General features: G+C 40.0%; 1 protein-coding gene across 1 annotated transcript in view; it reads left to right on the top strand.

The window, feature by feature from the left end:
• Nucleotides 1–1,218: 1,218 nt before the first annotated feature.
• Nucleotides 1,219–20,494, top strand: part of LOC120929256 (thread biopolymer filament subunit alpha-like) — a 30,736-nt gene continuing 11,460 nt past the window's right edge. The window contains exons 1-8 of the mRNA XM_040340566.1: nt 1,219–1,931; nt 5,799–6,010; nt 8,347–8,407; nt 9,915–10,010; nt 11,049–11,225; nt 13,319–13,447; nt 13,784–13,897; nt 15,741–15,847. Of these exons, the coding sequence (XP_040196500.1) occupies nt 1,278–1,931; nt 5,799–6,010; nt 8,347–8,407; nt 9,915–10,010; nt 11,049–11,225; nt 13,319–13,447; nt 13,784–13,897; nt 15,741–15,847 (1,550 nt within the window). The 5' untranslated portion in view covers nt 1,219–1,277. The remainder of the gene's footprint in view (nt 1,932–5,798; nt 6,011–8,346; nt 8,408–9,914; nt 10,011–11,048; nt 11,226–13,318; nt 13,448–13,783; nt 13,898–15,740; nt 15,848–20,494) is intronic.

Below are 20,494 nucleotides of genomic sequence, written 5' to 3'. Positions count from 1 at the left end.
ATAGATAGATAGATAGATAGATAGATAGATAGATAGATAGATAGATAGATAGATAGATAGATAGATAGATAGATAGATAGATAGATAGAATTTGATAGATAGACAGATAGATAGATTGATAGATAGATAGATAGATAGACAGATAGATAGATTTCTATAGATAGATTTCTATAGATAGATAGATAGATAGATAGATAGATAGATAGATAGATAGATAGATAGATAGATAGATAGATTTCTATAGATAGATAGATAGATAGATAGATAGATAGATTTTGATAGATAGATAGATAGATAGATAGATAGATAGATAGATAGATAGATAGATAGATAGATTTCTATAGATAGATAGATAGATAGATAGATAGATAGATAGATAGATAGATTTCTATAGATAGATAGATAGATAGATAGATAGATAGATAGATAGATAGATAGATAGATAGATAGATAGATAGATTTCTATAGATAGATAGATAGATTTCTATAGATAGATAGATAGATAGATAGATAGATAGATAGATAGATAGATAGATAGATAGATAGATAGATAGATAGATTTCTATAGATAGATAGATAGATAGATAGATAGATAGATAGATAGATAGATAGATAGATAGATAGATAGATTTCTATAGATAGATAGATAGATTTCTATAGATAGATAGATAGACAGATAGATAGATTTCTATAGATAGATAGATAGAATTCTATAGATAGCTAGAAAGATCCACACAGGAATGGAATAGACTGTGCACACCTATAACACCCAGTGACAGTTGATAAGGGGGGTCCTAGGCTCCTGTAACATTGCTTAGCCATAGCTTTGCTGTTACTGACGTGGCAGCCTCTCCAGGGGATAGAGATGTGTATCCAATCTACATGGCTGAATGTCCCTCTAAGAATGATGATCTTCTTACTATGAGAGCTACAAGTTCCAACAGCCACCCCCAGCCTGGAGCAGGTGGAAGGCAACGCTAGCCCTTGGCAAAGAGCTTAAATTTAGACACTGACATTTTCTTAATTCTTTCTGCGGCTTGCTAGCCCTTGTCTTGCGCTTGATCGCTTGTGCCCCGGGCAGCTCTCCTCGTTGATTGCAGAGTGTGATTGCAGCTCAGGGAATTTTGATGATTCGTGTTAAACTTTAGGCTGGGCCAATGGGAAGCAGAGTTGGTGCGTCTCCCCTGGACACCCCATTGACATATATAAGTGGTGGGAACCTCTGCTGAGACTTTGCTCTGGAACGGTGACAATCTCGGATACATCAAGCTCTCAGGATGACAGTGGAAAAGCAAGTGAAAATCAGCAGCTCAGCTGTGCGCTATGGGGCTTCTTATGGCGGCAACCGAGTCTTCAGCGCAGGAAGGAGCTTTAGGTCAGGAGGTGGAGGTGGCTTTGGAGGTGGCAGTGGCGGTGGATTTGGAGGTGGCTATGGAGGTGGCTATGGAGGTGGCTTTGGAGGTGGATATGGAGGTGGCATTGGCATCTCCAGGGCAGCTGGGTTAGGTTTCGGAGGTGGCTTGGGTGGTGGTTTTGGAGGTGGGCTCAGAGCAAGTTATGCTGGAGGGTTGAAATCTGGTTTTGGAGGTGGGGCAGGCTTTGGCGCCGGAGGAGGAATTGGCGGGGCAGGAGGAAGGTTTGGAGGAGCCGCTGGGTTGCTCAGGAGCCGCATAGGCGGGAGAGGTTTCAAGATTGGTAGCTATGGTGGCAGCTCTGCATTCCTACTTGGTGCTGGAAGACCAGGATTTGGAGGTCCCGGGGGGATTGGAGGGATTGGGGGGATTGGGGGTCTAGGGGGTGTCCCAGGCATTTCTGAAATGCCATCCATTGACCCATCCCTGCCCTCTATGGACACTGTCCAAGTCACCCGCCAGAGGGAGAAGGAAGAACTCCAGGGCCTGAACAACAAGTTTGCCCAGTTCATTGACAAGGTACGCTATTGACTTGGATCTTACTATTAATTCTGGATTTAAAAAAAAAGACCACTCGTTTATGTTTGACTGAGGTGTGACTGCAAGTTTTAAAAGCTTTTTAATTTGATGTATCACAGGGGATGATTTACTAAAACTGGAGAGTGCAAAATATGGTGCTTATTGAAACAATCTGAAGTTAGAAGCTGATTGGCTACCATGCACAGCTGAAACCAGATTCCGAGTCTCCAGTTTTAGTAAATCCCCGCCAAAGAGTGCTGACCTGCAAAGATTTATAGCGAGCAATTACAGATCAGATAAACTGTTGTCTGATTGGTTGTTATGGTTTACTACTTACAGGGGTGCTCTGAACCATGTGCAATAAGTTTATGGGCTAATTCATTGATTAGCTATGAAAAGTCTTATAGTATCAAATTGATAGATGTGACCTGTGAATTCATGTTATGACATACAGTGGATTATTGCTCTTTAAACCATTGCCAATTATTTAATGCTGTATGGGTTTTTGTGTAATTCATTCCAGTACTGCTTGTCCATGTAAAAGTCTACGCACTGATTGGGTTATAATTGCAGGTTTCATATAACTATTTTATATGGGATATATTTTATGAGATACTTATAGGAAATGGACCTATAACTATCTCATGAGCATGATATAAAGGAAGGCTTTACTTATAAGCTTTTTATATGAAGTAGTAATACTCCATGGCATGATCTTGAAAAGGAAATTAATAAATAAACTGAGGAAATATTGTTTCTTTGTAGGCAACCGGTCAAGTCATATCTAAAGTGATGTCTTTTGCAACAGTCCAGTAAACTTTTGTTTCCTATTAAGACCCAGATGGAGTTGAAAAAAGCTTACATTTTCTCATAGTAAGGCTGGGTGTATGAAGCGACCACAGTTTGGCTGAGCTGGTGAAAACGTTTAACCGCTATCATAGCTTTTCAGTCTATACCAGCCATTCTCAACCAAGGTTTCATAAAACCCTAAGGCCTCGTACACACGACCGAGTTTCTCGGCAAAAACCAGCAAGAAACTTGCTGGGAGATATTTTTTTGCCGAGGAAACCGGTCGTGTGTACATTTTCGTCGAGGAAACTTGAGAAACTCGACGAGCCAAAAAGAGAGCAGGTTCTCGATTTCCTCGACGGGAATGGAGAAACTTGCCTTGTCGAGTTCCTCGACAGCCTAACAAGGAACTCGACGAGGAAAACGATGTGTTTCGCCCGTCGAGTTCCTCGGTCGTGTGTACAGGGCTTCAGGTTCCTCCAGGAGTTACTTTGGGTTCCCTGAGCTATGGCTGAGTAATCTTCCATTTGATTGTGCCTGGATAGATTCTTTATTTTATTTTATTTATTGCAGGTACTTACTGTATATAGTGTCGTCAATTTACGCAGAACTTTACATATTTATTATACATTCACATTATACATTTTACATCAGTCTCTGCCCTCAAGGAGCTTGTATTCCAAGGTTCCTTCTCCACTTGGCAGTACCAGTTGCCGGACACCAATGCTCTTTTTAGATGTCTGTAGGGGTGGTATTCTGACCTCTACTGTGCGAAAGGCATTTCTTCCATTGACCAACCCTCCCCAAACAACTGGTTTTAATTCTGTGAACAAAATATCATTTCTAGGAACCCTCTGGGGTAAAAAGGTTGAGAAAGCCTAGTGTATACAGTAGTGCAGAGTACTATGCTTCAATTAGATATTTCTGAGGTTCAGCAAAATACAACTCTCTCCAATTTGGCATGACTGATTTGACAGTCTAGATATGAAGCAAAATCTAACTTTGTCTCCAGGAATGAAAACAATAGGGACTTTTTGGACTTTTTAGGCACAGTAAGAGCCCATTCACACAGGGACGACTTTGGATCCGACTTCAAGTCACCCCCAAGTCGCCTCAAGTCGCGCTGCATGAGAAAATCAATGTAAGTGAATGGAGCCGTCTTAATGCACACTACTGCAGTCGCTCCGAATTCAACAAAAGGTTCCTGTACTACTTCAATCCAACTTCTAGGTGACTTGTAGGCAACTTGTACCCATTAATTTCAATGGAAGTCACCTCAGAAGTCGGATCACTGTCTTAACTGAAGCAACAATACAGGAAGATAACATACATTTCTCAGGCAACCCCCCCCCCCTCCCACAGAGCTGATTGTTGTTTGATTGGCCACTGGAAAGCCTCCTGTCCTGGAGGCGACTTAAAGTTGCCTTGTACTGTCCTGTAGGCAACTTGAAGTTGCCTTGTAAGTTGCCTGATGATTCATACTCAAGTCGTGTCCAAGTTGCCTCACAAAGTCGTGCTGCCCCTGTGTGAATGGGCTCTGACATGTTTAACAAAAACATTTTTATTTAGAAAACATATGAAAAAATACATAGACTCTTAAAAACCCCAACATAAGATAAATATAAAAATATGATCAATAATACCACTCCTCTAAATAACCACAACTCTACAGGGAAACTTTGGAAGGTACATAGACATCAATCCATAGTCGACGAGGAATCCCAGAGACGTTTTTTAAGAGTCTATGTATTTTTTCATGTTTTCTGAATAAGTAATTTTTTGTTAAACATGTCTGTTAACTGTGCCTAAAAAGTCCAAAAAGTCCCTATTGTTTTCTTTCCAATTAATTCATAAGACGTGGCACCTCTATATCTTCTTGTATCCACAGGACCACTCTGTGGTATGATATAAATATTTTTTCTCCAGGACCAAAGAGAGAAGAGGACAGTGCAACCGTATTGTTCTTATCCAAGCATTAGGAAATTTAAAAAATGCACTCACAATAGTGGGGTCACACAATGGCTTAAACCAAATCTATGGCCACTGAACCCAAGTACTGTGTGTGTGAAAGATCTGTCTCACACAACCACAGAACCTATTGAATCAGTCCCACCAACCTATTGGATCAGTCCCACCAACCAACCTAAATCACAGCTGACAAGTTTTAAAGAATTGCCCCCCATTTCTTATATATATATAATTAGCATTCCAAAAGAGATGTTACACATGCTGTAGCCGATACCAAACCAACATCAAAATATTTATTATGCTAATTAATGGTATGGTAGAAAGATGTCAGTATCCTCTAAAAGTTATACCTGTAGCATCTACATCATTGTAATATTAGATTTATTTCATTACATTTTGCTGTAGTGTAGAGTATGACAGTAAACATTGTTAATCCTGTTTTCTGTTGTTGGTTCTAAAGTCTCAATTTTTTTTACCTGCATGCATTATACATGACGGTAACAAACCTTCTCTGTGCAGCAGCCCCCCATCCCCACCCCCACCCAATACTTTCCTGAACCCCATCTCATTTCAGTGATGTGCACGAGAGCCCCAACTCTCCAGGTACTCTCCCTCCTCATTGGCTAAGACAGCAGTGGGAGCCATCACAGCCAGTGAGCCAATGAGGAGAGAGAAGGGGGGGAGCCTACTTGGGTGCCCCCATTGCAAGCTGCTTGCTGTGGGGGCACTTGGCAGGAGGGTAACATGTTTTGATCATTTAAAAAAAAAACTTTAATATCACTTTAATATAATAATAAAGAACATTAGCAGTCCCTGATAAATGTCTATGAGGGTGTACATTATACTAACCAGAAAAATAAGCTTTAAATTCATATGCCCAGCGAAGTAGACATTTTGGTACCCAAATTCAGCAGCTTATAATGTCTTTGGAGCATTGGAATACATATCCCTCTTACCATAAAATGTGTATCATCTTCTATCATGCTAACTTGCCAGCATTTCCAGATTAACCCTGGGGACTAGAATGATTGTACATATAGCACAGTTTACTGGTGATCAATGTGTGTTATTCATTAGAATAATGTGAGTCTGCACCCTTGTTCTTTTCAGGTCCGCAGTTTGGAACACCAGAACACCATACTCAAAGCTCAGATCAACATCTACAACCGAAGTGACCCAAATGCACCAGCCAATCCTGCCGTGGTGGCCACCACTGCTGTAGCTGGCTACAAAGCCCAGATTGAAACCCTATCTCAAACCAAAGCAGCACTTGTGGCAGAAATCGATCATTACAAGCAAGTGATTGGAGACATCCAAGCCAAGTGAGTTTCTTGTGGTCTGTTGTATCAAATATAATCACAAATATCAATTATGTAAGCACTTGCCTTTGTTACTGAGGTGTTCAAATAATCTGAAACTTCAGTACCTTTCTTGATAAACTCTCTTGTTAGGCTTTAATTTTTTCTCCTCAAAAAGTTGTACTATGACATCCTCAAAAACTGTTTCTCCCGTAACATGGCTTAGTACATCTATTGGCTTCTGTGTGACACCTGGAATGAGTCCCATACAGAATTACCATGTGTTACATGTAAATAAGAACTTCCTTTACCTCCCTTGTAAACCAAATCTTTCTTCATTTGTGTCTCACATGCTCTTCCTTTCAGGCACTGCAGCTCTCATTGGCAGAAGAGGCTGTGCTGCCACTGCAGAAAGCAGTGGGCAGGACTAGGTGTGGCCAATTGATGATTGACAAGCTTTTGAATCAGCAGTGACAGTCCTGGTAGACAAGCCACACCCCCTGCCATATCTTCTCATCCAACTGCAGTACAAGCAGGAGGAGCCTACATGAGGGTGACAACTCAGCTCTGAGTTTAAAAGCAGTGCAGTGGCATTGTCATCCCATCACAGAACTAAGGGAAAACTGTATTGCAGATGCATCCTAATATATCTGCTGCAGCACATATTTTTAACAGGATACCATCTCTACTTTAATTAATTGTGTCAGTTGCCTAATTAACTTTTTTGTTATAAGAGGAGGAACTGACTGTGAATACAGATAGCTGGTCCACTGTTAAAAGTCTTAGGCCCCTTTCAGACGTCCGCTCCACCTGTCCGTTATTACAAGTCCGTTAACGGAATGGAGCATCCGCTAGCGTCCGCGTCCGTCGGGATCCGGTTTTCGGACGGAAGAAAACCCTATTTTTCTTCCGTCCGGCGGAACAGAACTGATGCAGACGGACAGACGGTCCGTCTGCATCCGGTTCCCCATAGGACAGAGCGGAGCTGAGACAGGGCGGTCCCTGCACTGTGTGCGGGGACCGCCCTATCCGCCGACAGCTCAGCGGGGATCTCCGCTGAGCCGACGGAGACACACGGAGCAGACCCAGAAACGGTCCGCTCCGTGTGAAAGAGCCCTTATAGTATTGCTGGGTTTCATTGTGAATTTTTTTTCCACTGTGTTCTGGAAATGGTATAGATAGGCAACTCCTATCCTCATATTGATTAGTGGTTCCAAATTAATAATACGTACTACAGTAAGGAACAGACGCAAAAAGATAGACTCCACAATTTTCCAAAATAACTGTTCTGTTTTATTTGACGCAATTGAAGGCTTTTATACACATGATTACGTAGGTATCACATTAATATTACAATTGTACTTTTATGGTAACAAGGGGCGTAACATAGGCAGGCTAATTTTAATCAGGACTCGAAAGAATGCACACATGTACTGAAAATATTATTAGTGCCGTGTGCACAATGAGTGCAGTGTGCAATACATAGGCAAAGCATACAAAATAGAATACAACGGTATACAGAATTTACAAATTTACAATCTCCCCTCTTTTGATGAATATTTTGATCACTAACCATACCTGCTATCACCTTTAACCTGGAACCTCCACACTCTTAGCTGGAGGTAGTCCCGGCCAAATCGTCAAACTCCATTGTGGAGAATATAACAACTGAAAGCAGCTTTTTCATTACAAAACGACTTTTCATTGTGAAAAACAAATGATTGATAAAAATATATATATTTACAGAGTAATTTGCTGTAAAGTCCTGTGGTCAGAATAGCTTTGTAACTTAATTGTTGACATGCTGACCTATCAGCATAGCTAAACACTGACAATTCTACATTAAATGGAAGTCGTATAAAAGACAATATGACTTCAACATGGCTGAACTGCATTTCAAGTCACATTAAATGTATATATATTTATATCTCTTACAATTTAAGCATGTGAACAAATATTACCCCAGACTGTGATTCCAAGAGGAAAACAAATCAAACACAAAGATTCTTTAATTTTAATTTCATTTGAAATCTAATTTTAATAATGCCTTATATTTGAAAACAAAATATTTAAAACCATTCATTACAAAGTAAGGAGTGGCATATTTTAATTTAGAATTTTGCTGCATTTGATCTTTTTGATTGTTTAACTATTTACCAGTTTACATTACTGCTTTGCCATTTTAGTGCAATATATTGCAGCAGTTCATTTATGATAACTGTGCTCTATTTAGAATCAAAGGAAATGTTGTGAGTAGATGTGAAACCAGTCAACATGTTGATAATAAGGCTTATTTTGTAATAACCAAAGCTCCTTACCCATCAGTAAGCACTAATGTGATCTACCATGTTTGTTTTTAGGTATGATGAGGACAGCTCAGTCACAAAGGGCTTGGAGGTCGAATGGACTACACTCAAAGAGGTCAGTGTTAAAAGACAGGGGTATCAGTCCTGCAGAAGATTATGGGTAAATCTTCAAGGTGTTCATGCTGTAATCAGCAGAATTTTTGGCACTTAACCAAGGGTCATGTACAGGACGCATTCTCGCTCTTTCCACCTCACCAGTAAAGTCTGCAACTTTATTGCCCTTTAAAGCTGAACTCCAGATCGATATAAAGGAAACAATTTAAAACCCCACTCCGGGCAGTAGAAAAAAATTACCCTTTTAGCGGATCTTTGCTCAAACTGCAAGGACTTGTTACATCTATTGGTAGAGAAATAATCTGTAATATTTACCTTAGTGCTCACTGCAGCATGCTTCAACCACACGGTCTTCCGAAGCTGCTTCAGTGCTCTCTCAATTGGTGGCGCTCCAATGTCATCACATACAATGCAGGACTAGCAGTCTCAGGACTGGACGGACAGAAATACAAATACACTCATAGAGATTTATCTTTAATCTCACACTAGTATTGACTTCTGTTAGTAAGCGATACATGTCATTCCAGAACATTTATAACTGCAAATGTATTATTGATTTGCAATTTATTTTCAATTAAATAGTTGGGGCTAAAAACGAAAACATGCATATCAATATAGTGTAATCTTTGACAGGTGGGGCTGTAGCTTTCTTTAACATGTGAAGCAAAACATTCTATTTTTTTTTTTGCAATTTTCTCTACAGATGATTGAGTATTCAGATTGAACTCTGATTTTACCTAATTCGCTAATTCACAGTGAACAAAGCCTTTGCTGCATTAATAAATTAACCTCACTAGGGTTGATTTACTAATGGCAAACACACTACAGTATGCACTTTTCAAGGGGAGTTGCACTCTGCAAAGGAATTTTCCCCACTGTTTAATTAATGAGGTGAAGCTCTGCTGATTTCCATCATTCAATCATGTGCAAGCAGAAATGCTGTTTTTTTTCTAATTTCCATGGCTATTCTTTGCAAAGTGAAGCTCTGAGGAAAACGCGCTTGCACAGTGCAACTTCCTCTTGCAAAGTAAACAGCCCTACTTGCCTTTAGTAAATCAATCCCACTGAGTTATCAAAGCATTGACTCATCCATTGTCAGAGAGCTTGGTCCTAGGTTTCAATGAGACAGATGGAGCCTCAAAGCAAGCTGCACCTTTGCGCTGTCTCTTTAGCTAACCCGTACTTTGTCATGTAGTGATTGTTTGTAAAACAAAGATTTTATATATACTGTAGTAATAAACAGATCTATTTTATGAATATGAAAAAAAGACTACCTATGCCTTTAAGCCCACCATAATTTTGCAGCTTTTGTAGAGCGTGTACTTCACTGCTATTTACTAAGGCGAATATAATGTATAAATGCATACAGAAGTTCCATTATTTCTATTCCTGTACCTATGTAGTCATACATCATTTTCTACAGGAATTGACCAGGGGGGTTTTTAATTTGCAGAAGTTACATTATTTGTCAGTATAATGTTAATAACTTTTCCAATTCGTTCCTTCAGGATATTGATCACCTGTACCTGACCATCTTTGACCTTCAGACCAAACTCACTGGAATAGAGGACCAAATTACTCTTTCCAAACAAGTCTATGATGCTGTAAGTACAAGTCATCCAACATAATGAGAAATAGGAAATGAACTGATCCCCAGACAAAGTAGCCAATTGGTAGATAAAATAATCCAGTGTCTGGATTTATACTACGATGTAAAACCAGGGCCATTGGGCATGTAGTCATCTTTTAATAATTATCTGCAGTATGTAGGCTCAGATCTTCAGAGATTGTGTGTGATTGCCTGAAGAGTGACTTTGTTTGTTACCTTGGCACTCAGAACTTTTCAGTGCAGCATCTCAGAGATGCCAGAATCAGAAAAGTGTGGCCGATGCCCGTGTTGCCAACCACCAGTATTTTTACTGGCAGCCAGTAAAAAATTAGCACTTTTTTTCTCCTGCCAGTAAATGTCAGTTACAGGAAAAAGTTGCAAGTAGCAAAATATGGCTGTGACTTACTATATTAAAAATAAAATAAGAAATATGTTTTTTGCCCTGATATCTACTTTAAATCGCATTGCTATTTGTGTAGTGCACTTGTTTTCATGAAATTTTCACTTAAAACTGTAATTTGGGAAATTCCAGTAAAAACTTGGCCGTGCCAGTAATTTTGGGTGTCCTATCAGTAAATTTCAATCTGGTAGGTTGGCAAAACAGGCCCTTGCACATCTAACCACAGAACGTTCATGAAGAACAAAGCTTATATTTCCAATGGAAAGAGGTCAAATATAGTTATTAAGATTCAAATTATAATGTAATGAAAACAGATTTGGAAGACTTACGTTCCATTTTAAAATATTATTTTCTTATTATTTTATAACAATAATTAGCACATTTTCACCAATTTTATGTGTGATGAAGAGTACTTTGAGAAGTAGTGATTATCACCCTCTAGGGAACCCCAACTGTTGTAGGATCATTGAGAGCCATGCTCAAATCAGGAGCATCCCTAGCACAAAATCAAATGTACATAACCCTCTTATTTCTGCTTTCTTCTGTCCCCTATTTATTAAGGTGAATGCTCACTTACCCCAATAATGGACTGCAACATGAGTTAAACTATATATCTTGTTCTTCTGTATACAGAAAGTAAGAGAAGTTCAGACAATCGTTACAAGTGGCACCAGAGCAGCTGTTTCCATTTCATTCGACAACTATGCTCAAGCTGTGGACCTGACATCAGCCATCTCAGATATGAAATTACAGTATGAAGTACTCGTCCAGAAGACCAAACAAGAGGCATTTGCAGCAGCCGAGAGCAAGGTGACCTTAGCAGATGCCTGTAAAATAATCTCAACAACTGCTGTCAATTTCTAGTGCTAATCTGATTTCTGATTGTATTAATACACACCTCTCGAATCCCCTTGTAATCAAGTGGGAAGATTTTACATTTGCTTTTTTATGAACTGTTTATCAACACGGGACTAGAAACCCCGAAGCACTTACCCACAGAAACCTGAGTCCTTGACTCATTTAAAAGATGATACTTGATTGATTTCTGAAGGCGAGTGCAGTTATATCTTAATGATACAAAACATTTTGAATGCTAAAGAGACCTTTTAGACCTTTTATTATCTATTCTGCTCAATGCTCAAGTGGATGTAAATCCTTACATATACCCAGTGAAGTGACTAGCCTCAGGTGATACACAGAAATGAAAATAATCCTCCAACATAAGTTGTACCGGTCTATCTGCAGTCTTCTCTTCTCTACATCGCTGAATTTAAAAGCTTTCTGAGAGTTCAGAAAACAGGAGGAGGAGGAGAGGTGAAATTACACTCTGCAGAGATCAGTGAGAAGAGCTCTGACAGCTGATTGGAAGGAAGAGACACACCCCCCCTCCACACAGCACACAGGAACGAAGCTGAGGCTGTCAATCAGCTGGTGCTTCCTCCTTTGTCACCATTTTTCTCTTGGTGTCAAGAAAAACTTGTCAGAAGGGGTTCATGCAGATAGAAGAGGAACAAAGCAGCAGAGAGAAATGTCACTTAGTGCTCTGGATTGAGGCCTGGTTCCATTTAACATGGTTTCCTATGGGTCATGTTCACATCTGTGCATTTTATAAGAAAGGGATCAGTATTTTTGGTTCCATAGACTTCAATGGATCAAAAACGTGTATTGAATAACGCAAAATGCACCGGGAATATGCATCAATTGCAACCTGCATAGATGTGAACCAGCCTGAGATAAGTACACACTATAGAGGGATATTCTTTGTTCATATATTATGCCTTAGGCTGGATTCACACCTAGGCATTTTTTGTGATTTTTGCAGATTTGCACTACAGAACGTGTTCCATAGGAAACCATGGTAAATGGACTGTATGTAGTGCAAATCTGCAAAATGCAAAAAGCACTAAAACTGCATAGTTGTGAATCCAGCCTAAGGATTACAAACAAATTAAGGACCCTTTAACACCAATTAGGGTACATTTAATGCATGCACGTAAATGTTAGTTAAGGTATGTTGTGTTAACACAGCTTAGTAATGCCTAATGCACCAGAATAGACAACAAAATTGCTAATTTAGCTCATCCTACTGCAATGCATGGTAGGGTGTTACTGCAGTGCAGTGGTGTAAATGGGACATCTAGTGTATTAAAAGCCAATACTAATATTTTGGATACATCTGGAAATTAATAGATCCTTTGTCAGGTTTATTTTTGCATTCTATGTCCTATTGGGAAGAAAAATGTCATTCGCTGTCCTAGAGACCCAACCACAAGTGGGAGACTGTGTCTCCAAAGTGATGGGAAATCCCCTCCTAAGCCCTGTACACACGCTCGGTTTTCTCGGCGGTAAAATGTTTGCAGAGAAAACCGAGGGGAAAGCCGAGAACCCAGCAGGAAAACTGCCATGGAGCTTTGGCCAGGAATCCCGGCCATGTGTATGCTCCATGGGCTATAAGAAAGTAGTAGATCTGGCCAGAAAATAGAGAGCAGGTTCTCTATATTCCCGACGGGATTCCCGGCTGTTTTCCTGTATGTAAAACTGCGAGGAAGCATACACACGTCCGGTTTTCCCGACCAAAAGCTCTCTTGGCAGTTTTCCTGACAGGAAAACCAGTCGTGTGTACAAGGCTTTAGTCAATTGTCACACAAACAGGTGTCCTCTTTGAAAGATTAATATTTTGGATTTGCCTTCTCTTTATGTTGATGTTCTCTGCGATAAAAAGAACAGATGACTCTTTCCAGCAGGGTGCAAAGAGCAATCAAAACCTGACAGGGGCTTTAACACTTCCTATCTCCTTAAACATTTTTGGCTATAAAGATACTGTGTGCAGCATTTTTAGTCTTGTTGCATTACCATGTTAAGCAGAATCCTTGACTTCTAAGCTTGTTTTGTTATTTGCATAGATCTATCTGGCTTCTGGCTCCCTGACACAACCAACTGTACATGCCCTGACATCATTCAAGGAGGAGTACAGGACGTTGAAGCTGCAGGTTGACGCAATTCAACGTGAAATAGAAAGGGTTAAGAGCCTGGTAAGTATTCATTTATGTGACACATGTTTGAGAATATCAAAATAGTGTATATGCTTTATATATATATATTTTTTTTTATATATTTTATAACATATGTATTTTATACAGCCTTTCTGCATACCCACGATATGTAGAGATGTTTGACATTCACTTTTTTTGCAGTTTCTTTATGTGGGGCAGTTGCATTGACTTTACTTTTTATTCCTTATGTTTTTGAATGCAAAAAAGAAATACTCATAAAAGTTGCCACTTTGTCATAATCCAGTTCAGCGTGTTTTTTTCCTAGCAACAGGATGGCCGAGGGGGATTTATAAAAGCTTCTTTTCTTTTTTACAGAACATTCAGCTGGAGACTCAGATCGCTGAGTCAGAGACCAGCACCGGCAGTGAGACTGACACATACCAGGAGCAGGTTTCATCCCTCAAGTCTCAGCTAGATGACATTAGAAAGGTAAAGAAAACTGACACAGACTCCTTTCTTATCCCATCTATCAACTTCACTGTTCACATACTTTAGAGATCTAATATGGGAACAAGAAATTCCTATTTGTACTTGATCGGTGACATATGTGGTCTGGGGGGCTAATAAAACCAATCATCTCTAGCCATTAAACCATATGCAATATAAGCAGAGATAAGCACGTTAAATATATAAATCCACTTGCCGACCTCCCTATAGCAGTTTTACTGCTGTGCACAGGATCACATATATATATATATATATATATATATATATGTATGTATGTATGTAAAGCGCTAAAATATTAGAAGTGTCCACAAAAATGTGACCATAAACTGAAGTTTGTCAGAACAACAAAAATAAAGTTCTTATTGTTATGGGTGTAAAGCATTAAAAAATGCTCCACTTCAGCCTTCACTCAACGCTTAGAAACGCCCGTAGTGCCAATCCTTCACCAATGATAGAAATGCACACTCACCAGAGGGATATGCTGTCTATTACTAGAACAGCAATAAGCGCTTTGTGTAAATGGCATCCAGCATCACCACTCTCACTCCATAGATGCCAGGACCAGACTTATCTATGCTACTCCTCCAGGGAATAGTACCAGAGTTATCAGCATGGAGTCACCAACCAAAAATAATATATTGGTTTATAGTGTAGTATTTTAATATTCTCAAATATACATTAAAACATCCAGTATAAAAACATCCAGTATAAAAACAACCAGTATGAAAACATCCAGTATAAAAACAACCAGTATAAAAACATCCAGTATAAAAACAACCAGTATGAAAACATTCAGTATAAAAACAACCAGTATGAAAACATCCAGTATAAAAACAACCAGTATGAAAACAACCAGTATAAAAACAACCAGTATGAAAACAACCAGTATAAAAACAAATGTCGCTTTCAAACTTCCATAAGGGGCCACCGAACCTGCAGAGAATGGCGGCATAACCTCTAGCACTTCACAGTGTAGCTCTACATACGTTTCACGCAAATGTGCGTCAGCAGGAGCTTCATAAATAAAGAAAGCATTATTTATGGGGAAAAGGGAAATCAATTTTATTTGGGTAAAGCGTCGCATGACCACCTAATTGTCAGTTAAAGTAACATAGTGCCATATCGCAAAAAATAGCCCTGGTCATGAAAGAGGGTAAATCTTCTGGAGCTGAAGTGCCCTCTCAATGCCCATGAATCGTAATGTATGATTAGCTGCTGAGAAATGCTACACTTCGGCTTTTGTTCTTTGTATTAATAAATTGTATCTATAGCCAATACATTTATTTTAAGCTGTGAAGGGTTATACCCTGTACACACGATCTGGCTTTAGCCTGACCAAACTCACATGGGAATTCCAAAGGAATTCCATCGGAGAAAAGAGAACATGTTCTCTATGTAATCACAGATGGAATTTCTCCGATGGGGCATACACACAGTCGGAATTTCCGATGGAAAAAGCCTGTCTGACTTTTTCCATCGGAAATTCTGAACTTGTGTACAAGGCCTTAGACTCATTATCAAGTTTATTTTGTATGTGTCTCCACTGTCACTGAGGATAGAAAATTATGAAATATCCAACATTTTCAGCTGTTATCAGAACAGGAATCGAAGGGGGATCTTCTAATGGGAACACCAGTTCTGGTGACAACTGTCTAATATGGAGATTTCCCTTTGTGGAGAATTCCTACATTTTTTTGTTGTGTCTACAGAAGAGAGCTTGGGGGAAAATCTCCCCAACATGACATATACAGCAAAGTAGGGAAACAAGCTACTGTACACAGCAGTCCCAGTTTATTCTTATTTGTTTTCTCTTATTTCCTGATAGCAAATTGCCCACTATGGCCAAGAATACCAGGATCTCCTGGCAGTGAAGATGGGATTAGATGTAGAAATTACAGCCTACAAGAAACTGATGGACAGTGAAGAATTGAGGTAAGTAGATGGCAGTAAAAAAAATGGAAACATGGGAAAAATAGGTACAGAGGTTTACTAAGGTGTCTCACAGCTGTCTCACAGCTACAGGGGCAGTGCAGCGATACTATACACAGCACATTACCCTGCTACAATGCAGACCACTTTAAGTAAGTTCCATGCAGAGACTGAAGCCTCGTACACACGACCGAGGAACTCGATGGCCCAAACACATCGTTTTCCTCATTGAGTTCCTTGTTAGGCTGTCGAGGAACTCGACAAGGCAAGTTTCTCCATTCCCGTCGAGGAAAAATAAGACATGCTCTCTTTTTGGCTCAACGGAATCCTCGACAGTTTCCTCGTCGAAAAATGTACACACGACCGGTTTCCTCTGCAGTGTACGAGGCTTCACAGTGGCTAACATCCTTTTCTCTTGAGTGTGCTTCTTAAATATTAGCATTCCTTCTACAGCTTGGTCTGACACTGAGATCCTTGAAATATTTCTACTTTAAAAAATGTGGCAGCAAAATGTGAGAAACGTCACGTGACATAAATATGGAACAGTATAGTTAAATCCAAAGGAAGCCTTTTAATTACAGTATGATAATAGTCTCAGTGACTTTAAAGCTTAATACCTGGCACAAAGACTTTATGTAAATGTATTTCTCAGTACCTCAGGACCTCAGGACCCTGACAGGTCTTTGAAGGTTTAAATCCAGTAGTGACCTGCAGTAGTATACTCATCACTCTGATGGCCCATTTTGCCTTACTTTTCTCTGTTCCAGTGCTGCAGCCTTGCATAGCCTCTTAAACATTTGACACTTCTGGGAGTGTTCTATAACTTTATCCCCCACTGCAATCTTTAGTCCCTTCCTCTAACCCCTGTGTCACTGCAATGACATGGGGGGGGAAGGTGGTAGAAGGAAGGAACCAACACATGGCAAGAGGCTGGAATGGAGGAGAGGCATGAGAAATGGGCTGCTAATGGGCGAGTACAGTATATGCTGTTTTCTATTGAAGGGAATGCTAGAATGAAACCTTTAGAGACTTGGAAAGGGCTCTTTAAGTTTTATTGTGAAAGTGTTAAAATCCCCTTTCAGGTTTTTATTGCTTCCTGTGTCCACCACTGGGGGGATTCTTGCCAGTTACAAAGCCCATGTGTAACTTTAGCTCCAGTGCTGGCTTTTGGCCTAAGCCGATTCGTCATTAGCCAAGTCTACCAATTTTTACCAAAATCATGTATCATGAAGGTAATATTTAAGGCCACTCTATAAATTTTTTGTTGAAAATTAAAATTTTAGCAATAAATCAGTCAAGATCTTACTATGCTTAATTTAAATCATGGCTGTGCGTTCCTCATTTATGAGGTATGTCAGCATCAATGGGCAAATCTTGCCACCTCCAGAAATATCATGATCTCCTGGGATTTGCTGCTGTAATTAAGACTCAGGCCTCGTACACACGACCGAGTTTCTCTGCAAAAACCAGCAAGAAACTTGCTGGGTGATATTTCTTTGCCGAGTAAACCGGTCGTGTGTACATTTTCGTTGAGGAAACTGTCGAGAAACTCGACGAGCCAAAAAGAGAGCAAGTTCTCTATTTCCTCGACGGGAGTCTCAAATTGGCTCGTCGAGTTCCTGGTCGGGCTGGTTTCCGACGAGAAACTCGAGCGTGTGTATGCTAAGAAACCCGCGCTTGCTCAGAATAAAGTATGAGATGGGAGTAAAAGTAGCATTTGTAATGGAGATAACACATTTTTCACATACACCACCTAATTAAGGCAAGCATTGTGACCAGCACTGTGCTACTGTAGAATGTAGAGTTTTTAAAAAAAGAGTGATTCCATGAACTTCCAATCATCACAAACGCCCATTATTGCAAGTAGAGTTGTTTCTGGTAATACTATAACCAACCACCAATCATTCTCCATTTTTATGAACAAAAAGGAAAATAGGTGTTTCAATATGTGCACTGCATCTGCATGGCAGCTAAGATAGATAGAATGTTGCTCTGGTCCCAGCATAACAAAAATTGTTTATTGAGGAGTATATGCCTCATCATCCATCACCCAAGATGGCATATCTGTCTGTCTAGGACAGTGTTTCTCAACCTTTTTTAGTTGCGACATCTGGTTTTAAAGTATGCAAAATCACAGGGCACTCCAGTCTAAAATGTAAATGTTAATTATCAATGGGAAACCTAAGCTTGGGACAATGGACACAACCACTTTGATGAAATTAACTTCACATTGGAAGTCTATCTTTATATTGCAGGTCCCCCCATTACATTAGAGTCCCCTTTTCATGTTAGAGGCCCCCATCACGTCAGAGCTCCCCTAAACATCAGGGTCCTCCTATCACAATAAAGTCCCCTCTATACATCACAGGTCCCCCATTACCACAGAGTCACAGGCCCCTCATAAAAGTCTTCACATTACATTATAATCCCTCCTATACATTAAAGTCCCCCCATTACATCAGAGTTCCCCCCTGGGAACACTGAGTCCTCTCATCCATCTCTGATCCAGTGCTAGGGCTTAAGGCACCCTCCCAGATATCAAGGATAACTTGCCACACATTTGTGTCAGTGTTGAATTGTAAGTCTTATTAACTTGCTGCACATTTTCACTGGCAAGTTGTACACTTGCAGAGCACTTAAAGCACAATTTCTAGTTGACACTTTTCTAATTTGTAGAAGATTTGCGTGACAAGTCTCTAGCAAGAGCAAAGTTGCAGTGGTGAGTCTACAGCAAGAGCTCTGCAAGTCTACAGCATGAAAATTCATCCACAGTGACCCCTGTGGTGGGATGACTATTGCACAACATAACTAAAACAGAACGTGCCCCAGACTTGCAGAATGTTTGCAAATACATTTAATCTGGAGTCATACAATGTGGACAAGTTTGCAACAAACTTGTGAAGCCTGGCAAGTCTAGCAATAGCTCAGCAAGCCATGTTTTAAGCTTGCAGCTCAATTGTTTGCTATCTGGGCTAGAAGAAGCCCAAAGACACTCCAGGCCCTGGTTGAAAACACTGATTTAGGGCCCAGACTTCCACTCCTGACTATATCCTTAAACAGAGGTTTTCAACATATGAGGTATAGGGAGCATCAGCTGTGGCCCCTGACTGTGCTAAAGGGCCATATATAATTTTCAATTTATGTAGTTCTATAGAAGACTGCAAACATACTACAGAAGTTGGCCAAAGACTGCAAACATGCTACAGGTGTGATCTGAAGGCATGTTACCTTAGACATTCAGAGATTGGGGACATCATTACAGACATATCTGCCTTTACAGTTTCTTTACCTATCCATGCCACAACTCCAACGGCCAACTGCTGAGGTTTGCGAAGGGCCACACAGCAAGTACCAAAAGGGCTTGTAGGTTAGCCTGTAAAAACATAAGTTGCAAATAAAATCATACCAACTGCATGCCCAAAGTACAGCTAAAAAGAATGTAGTGTTTGACTAACTAAAGAAATATGGTCATTACGCTAGTTTTGTTTCCCATTCTTCCGCCCTGTATGCCATTGTTAGCTATTTATTGTCTCTTCTGGCAGCGCTGGTCGGTGATAAAAGAAATGCAGGATTAAATGCAGGTCTGTAGCCTGCAGCACAGAATATGTCACCGTCACCCCCGTGTTCATTCAGAAACGCCTTTACTGACCCCACTATTCAGTCTTACTGTGAACAGCTGTTTCCATGAAGCCGGCTGATTGATTGCCAGTTTTGCTGAGTAACGGAGTGTAGCCGACTGTAAATTAGAGAGCTGTGCTAAAACAGCCCAGGAACATACAGTAAGAATGGGATGTATTAATCAGACTCTGGACAGATCAAGCAAGGTGACCATTCTGTAAATTTAGGACAGGCGGCCCTGGGCGAGATTGAATGCAGCATGTTATACCTCACTGAGTAAACAACAGTAAAATACCTCTCTTTGTTGGAGCAGTTACTGCGGCCCCATGAAATACCTTTTACAATCGGATATATGCTACGTTCACAGCTATATTTATATTGTTTGTGTGTCTTACCAAAGCAGTGCAGTCCTATTACATCTTCTGTAAGTGTTAGATCTGGTATGTATGTCAGTGTATGGTAGAACATAACAGAGAAGTGGCCTACTTACTATATATATATAAAAGCATATACAATATATAGACATAGACACTGAGAGTGAGAGAGAAAGAGATGGAGAGCAGCAGATTCACATAAATAGATCTACTCCATGCCTTTGTGATATATGCATGTTAGCTGTATATATATATATATATATATATATATATATATATATATATATATATATATATATACACTATATTGTCAAAAGTATAGAAACACCTTACTTTACACGCATCCCAGTCTTAGTCCGTAGGGTTCAATATTGAGTTGGCCCACCCTTTGCAGCTATAACAGCTTCAATTCTTCTGAGAAGGCTGTCCACAAGGTTTAGGAGTGTGTCTATGGGAATGTTTGACCATTCTTCCAGAAGCACATTTGTGAGGTCAGGCACTGATGTTGGACAAGAAGATCTGTTTTTCAGTCTCCGCTCTAATTCATCCCAAAGATGTTCTATCGAGTTAGGGTCAGGACTCTGTGCAGGCCAGTCAAGTTCTTTACCCCAAACTCACTCATCCATGTCTTTATGGACCTTGCTTTGTACACTGGTGC

The sequence above is a fragment of the Rana temporaria genome, chromosome 2 (assembly GCF_905171775.1).
Source record: "Rana temporaria chromosome 2, aRanTem1.1, whole genome shotgun sequence".
Lineage (NCBI taxonomy): Eukaryota > Metazoa > Chordata > Amphibia > Anura > Ranidae > Rana > Rana temporaria.
The sequence above is the reverse complement of the archived record's forward strand: the minus strand, read 5'-3'. Positions and strand labels throughout refer to the sequence as shown.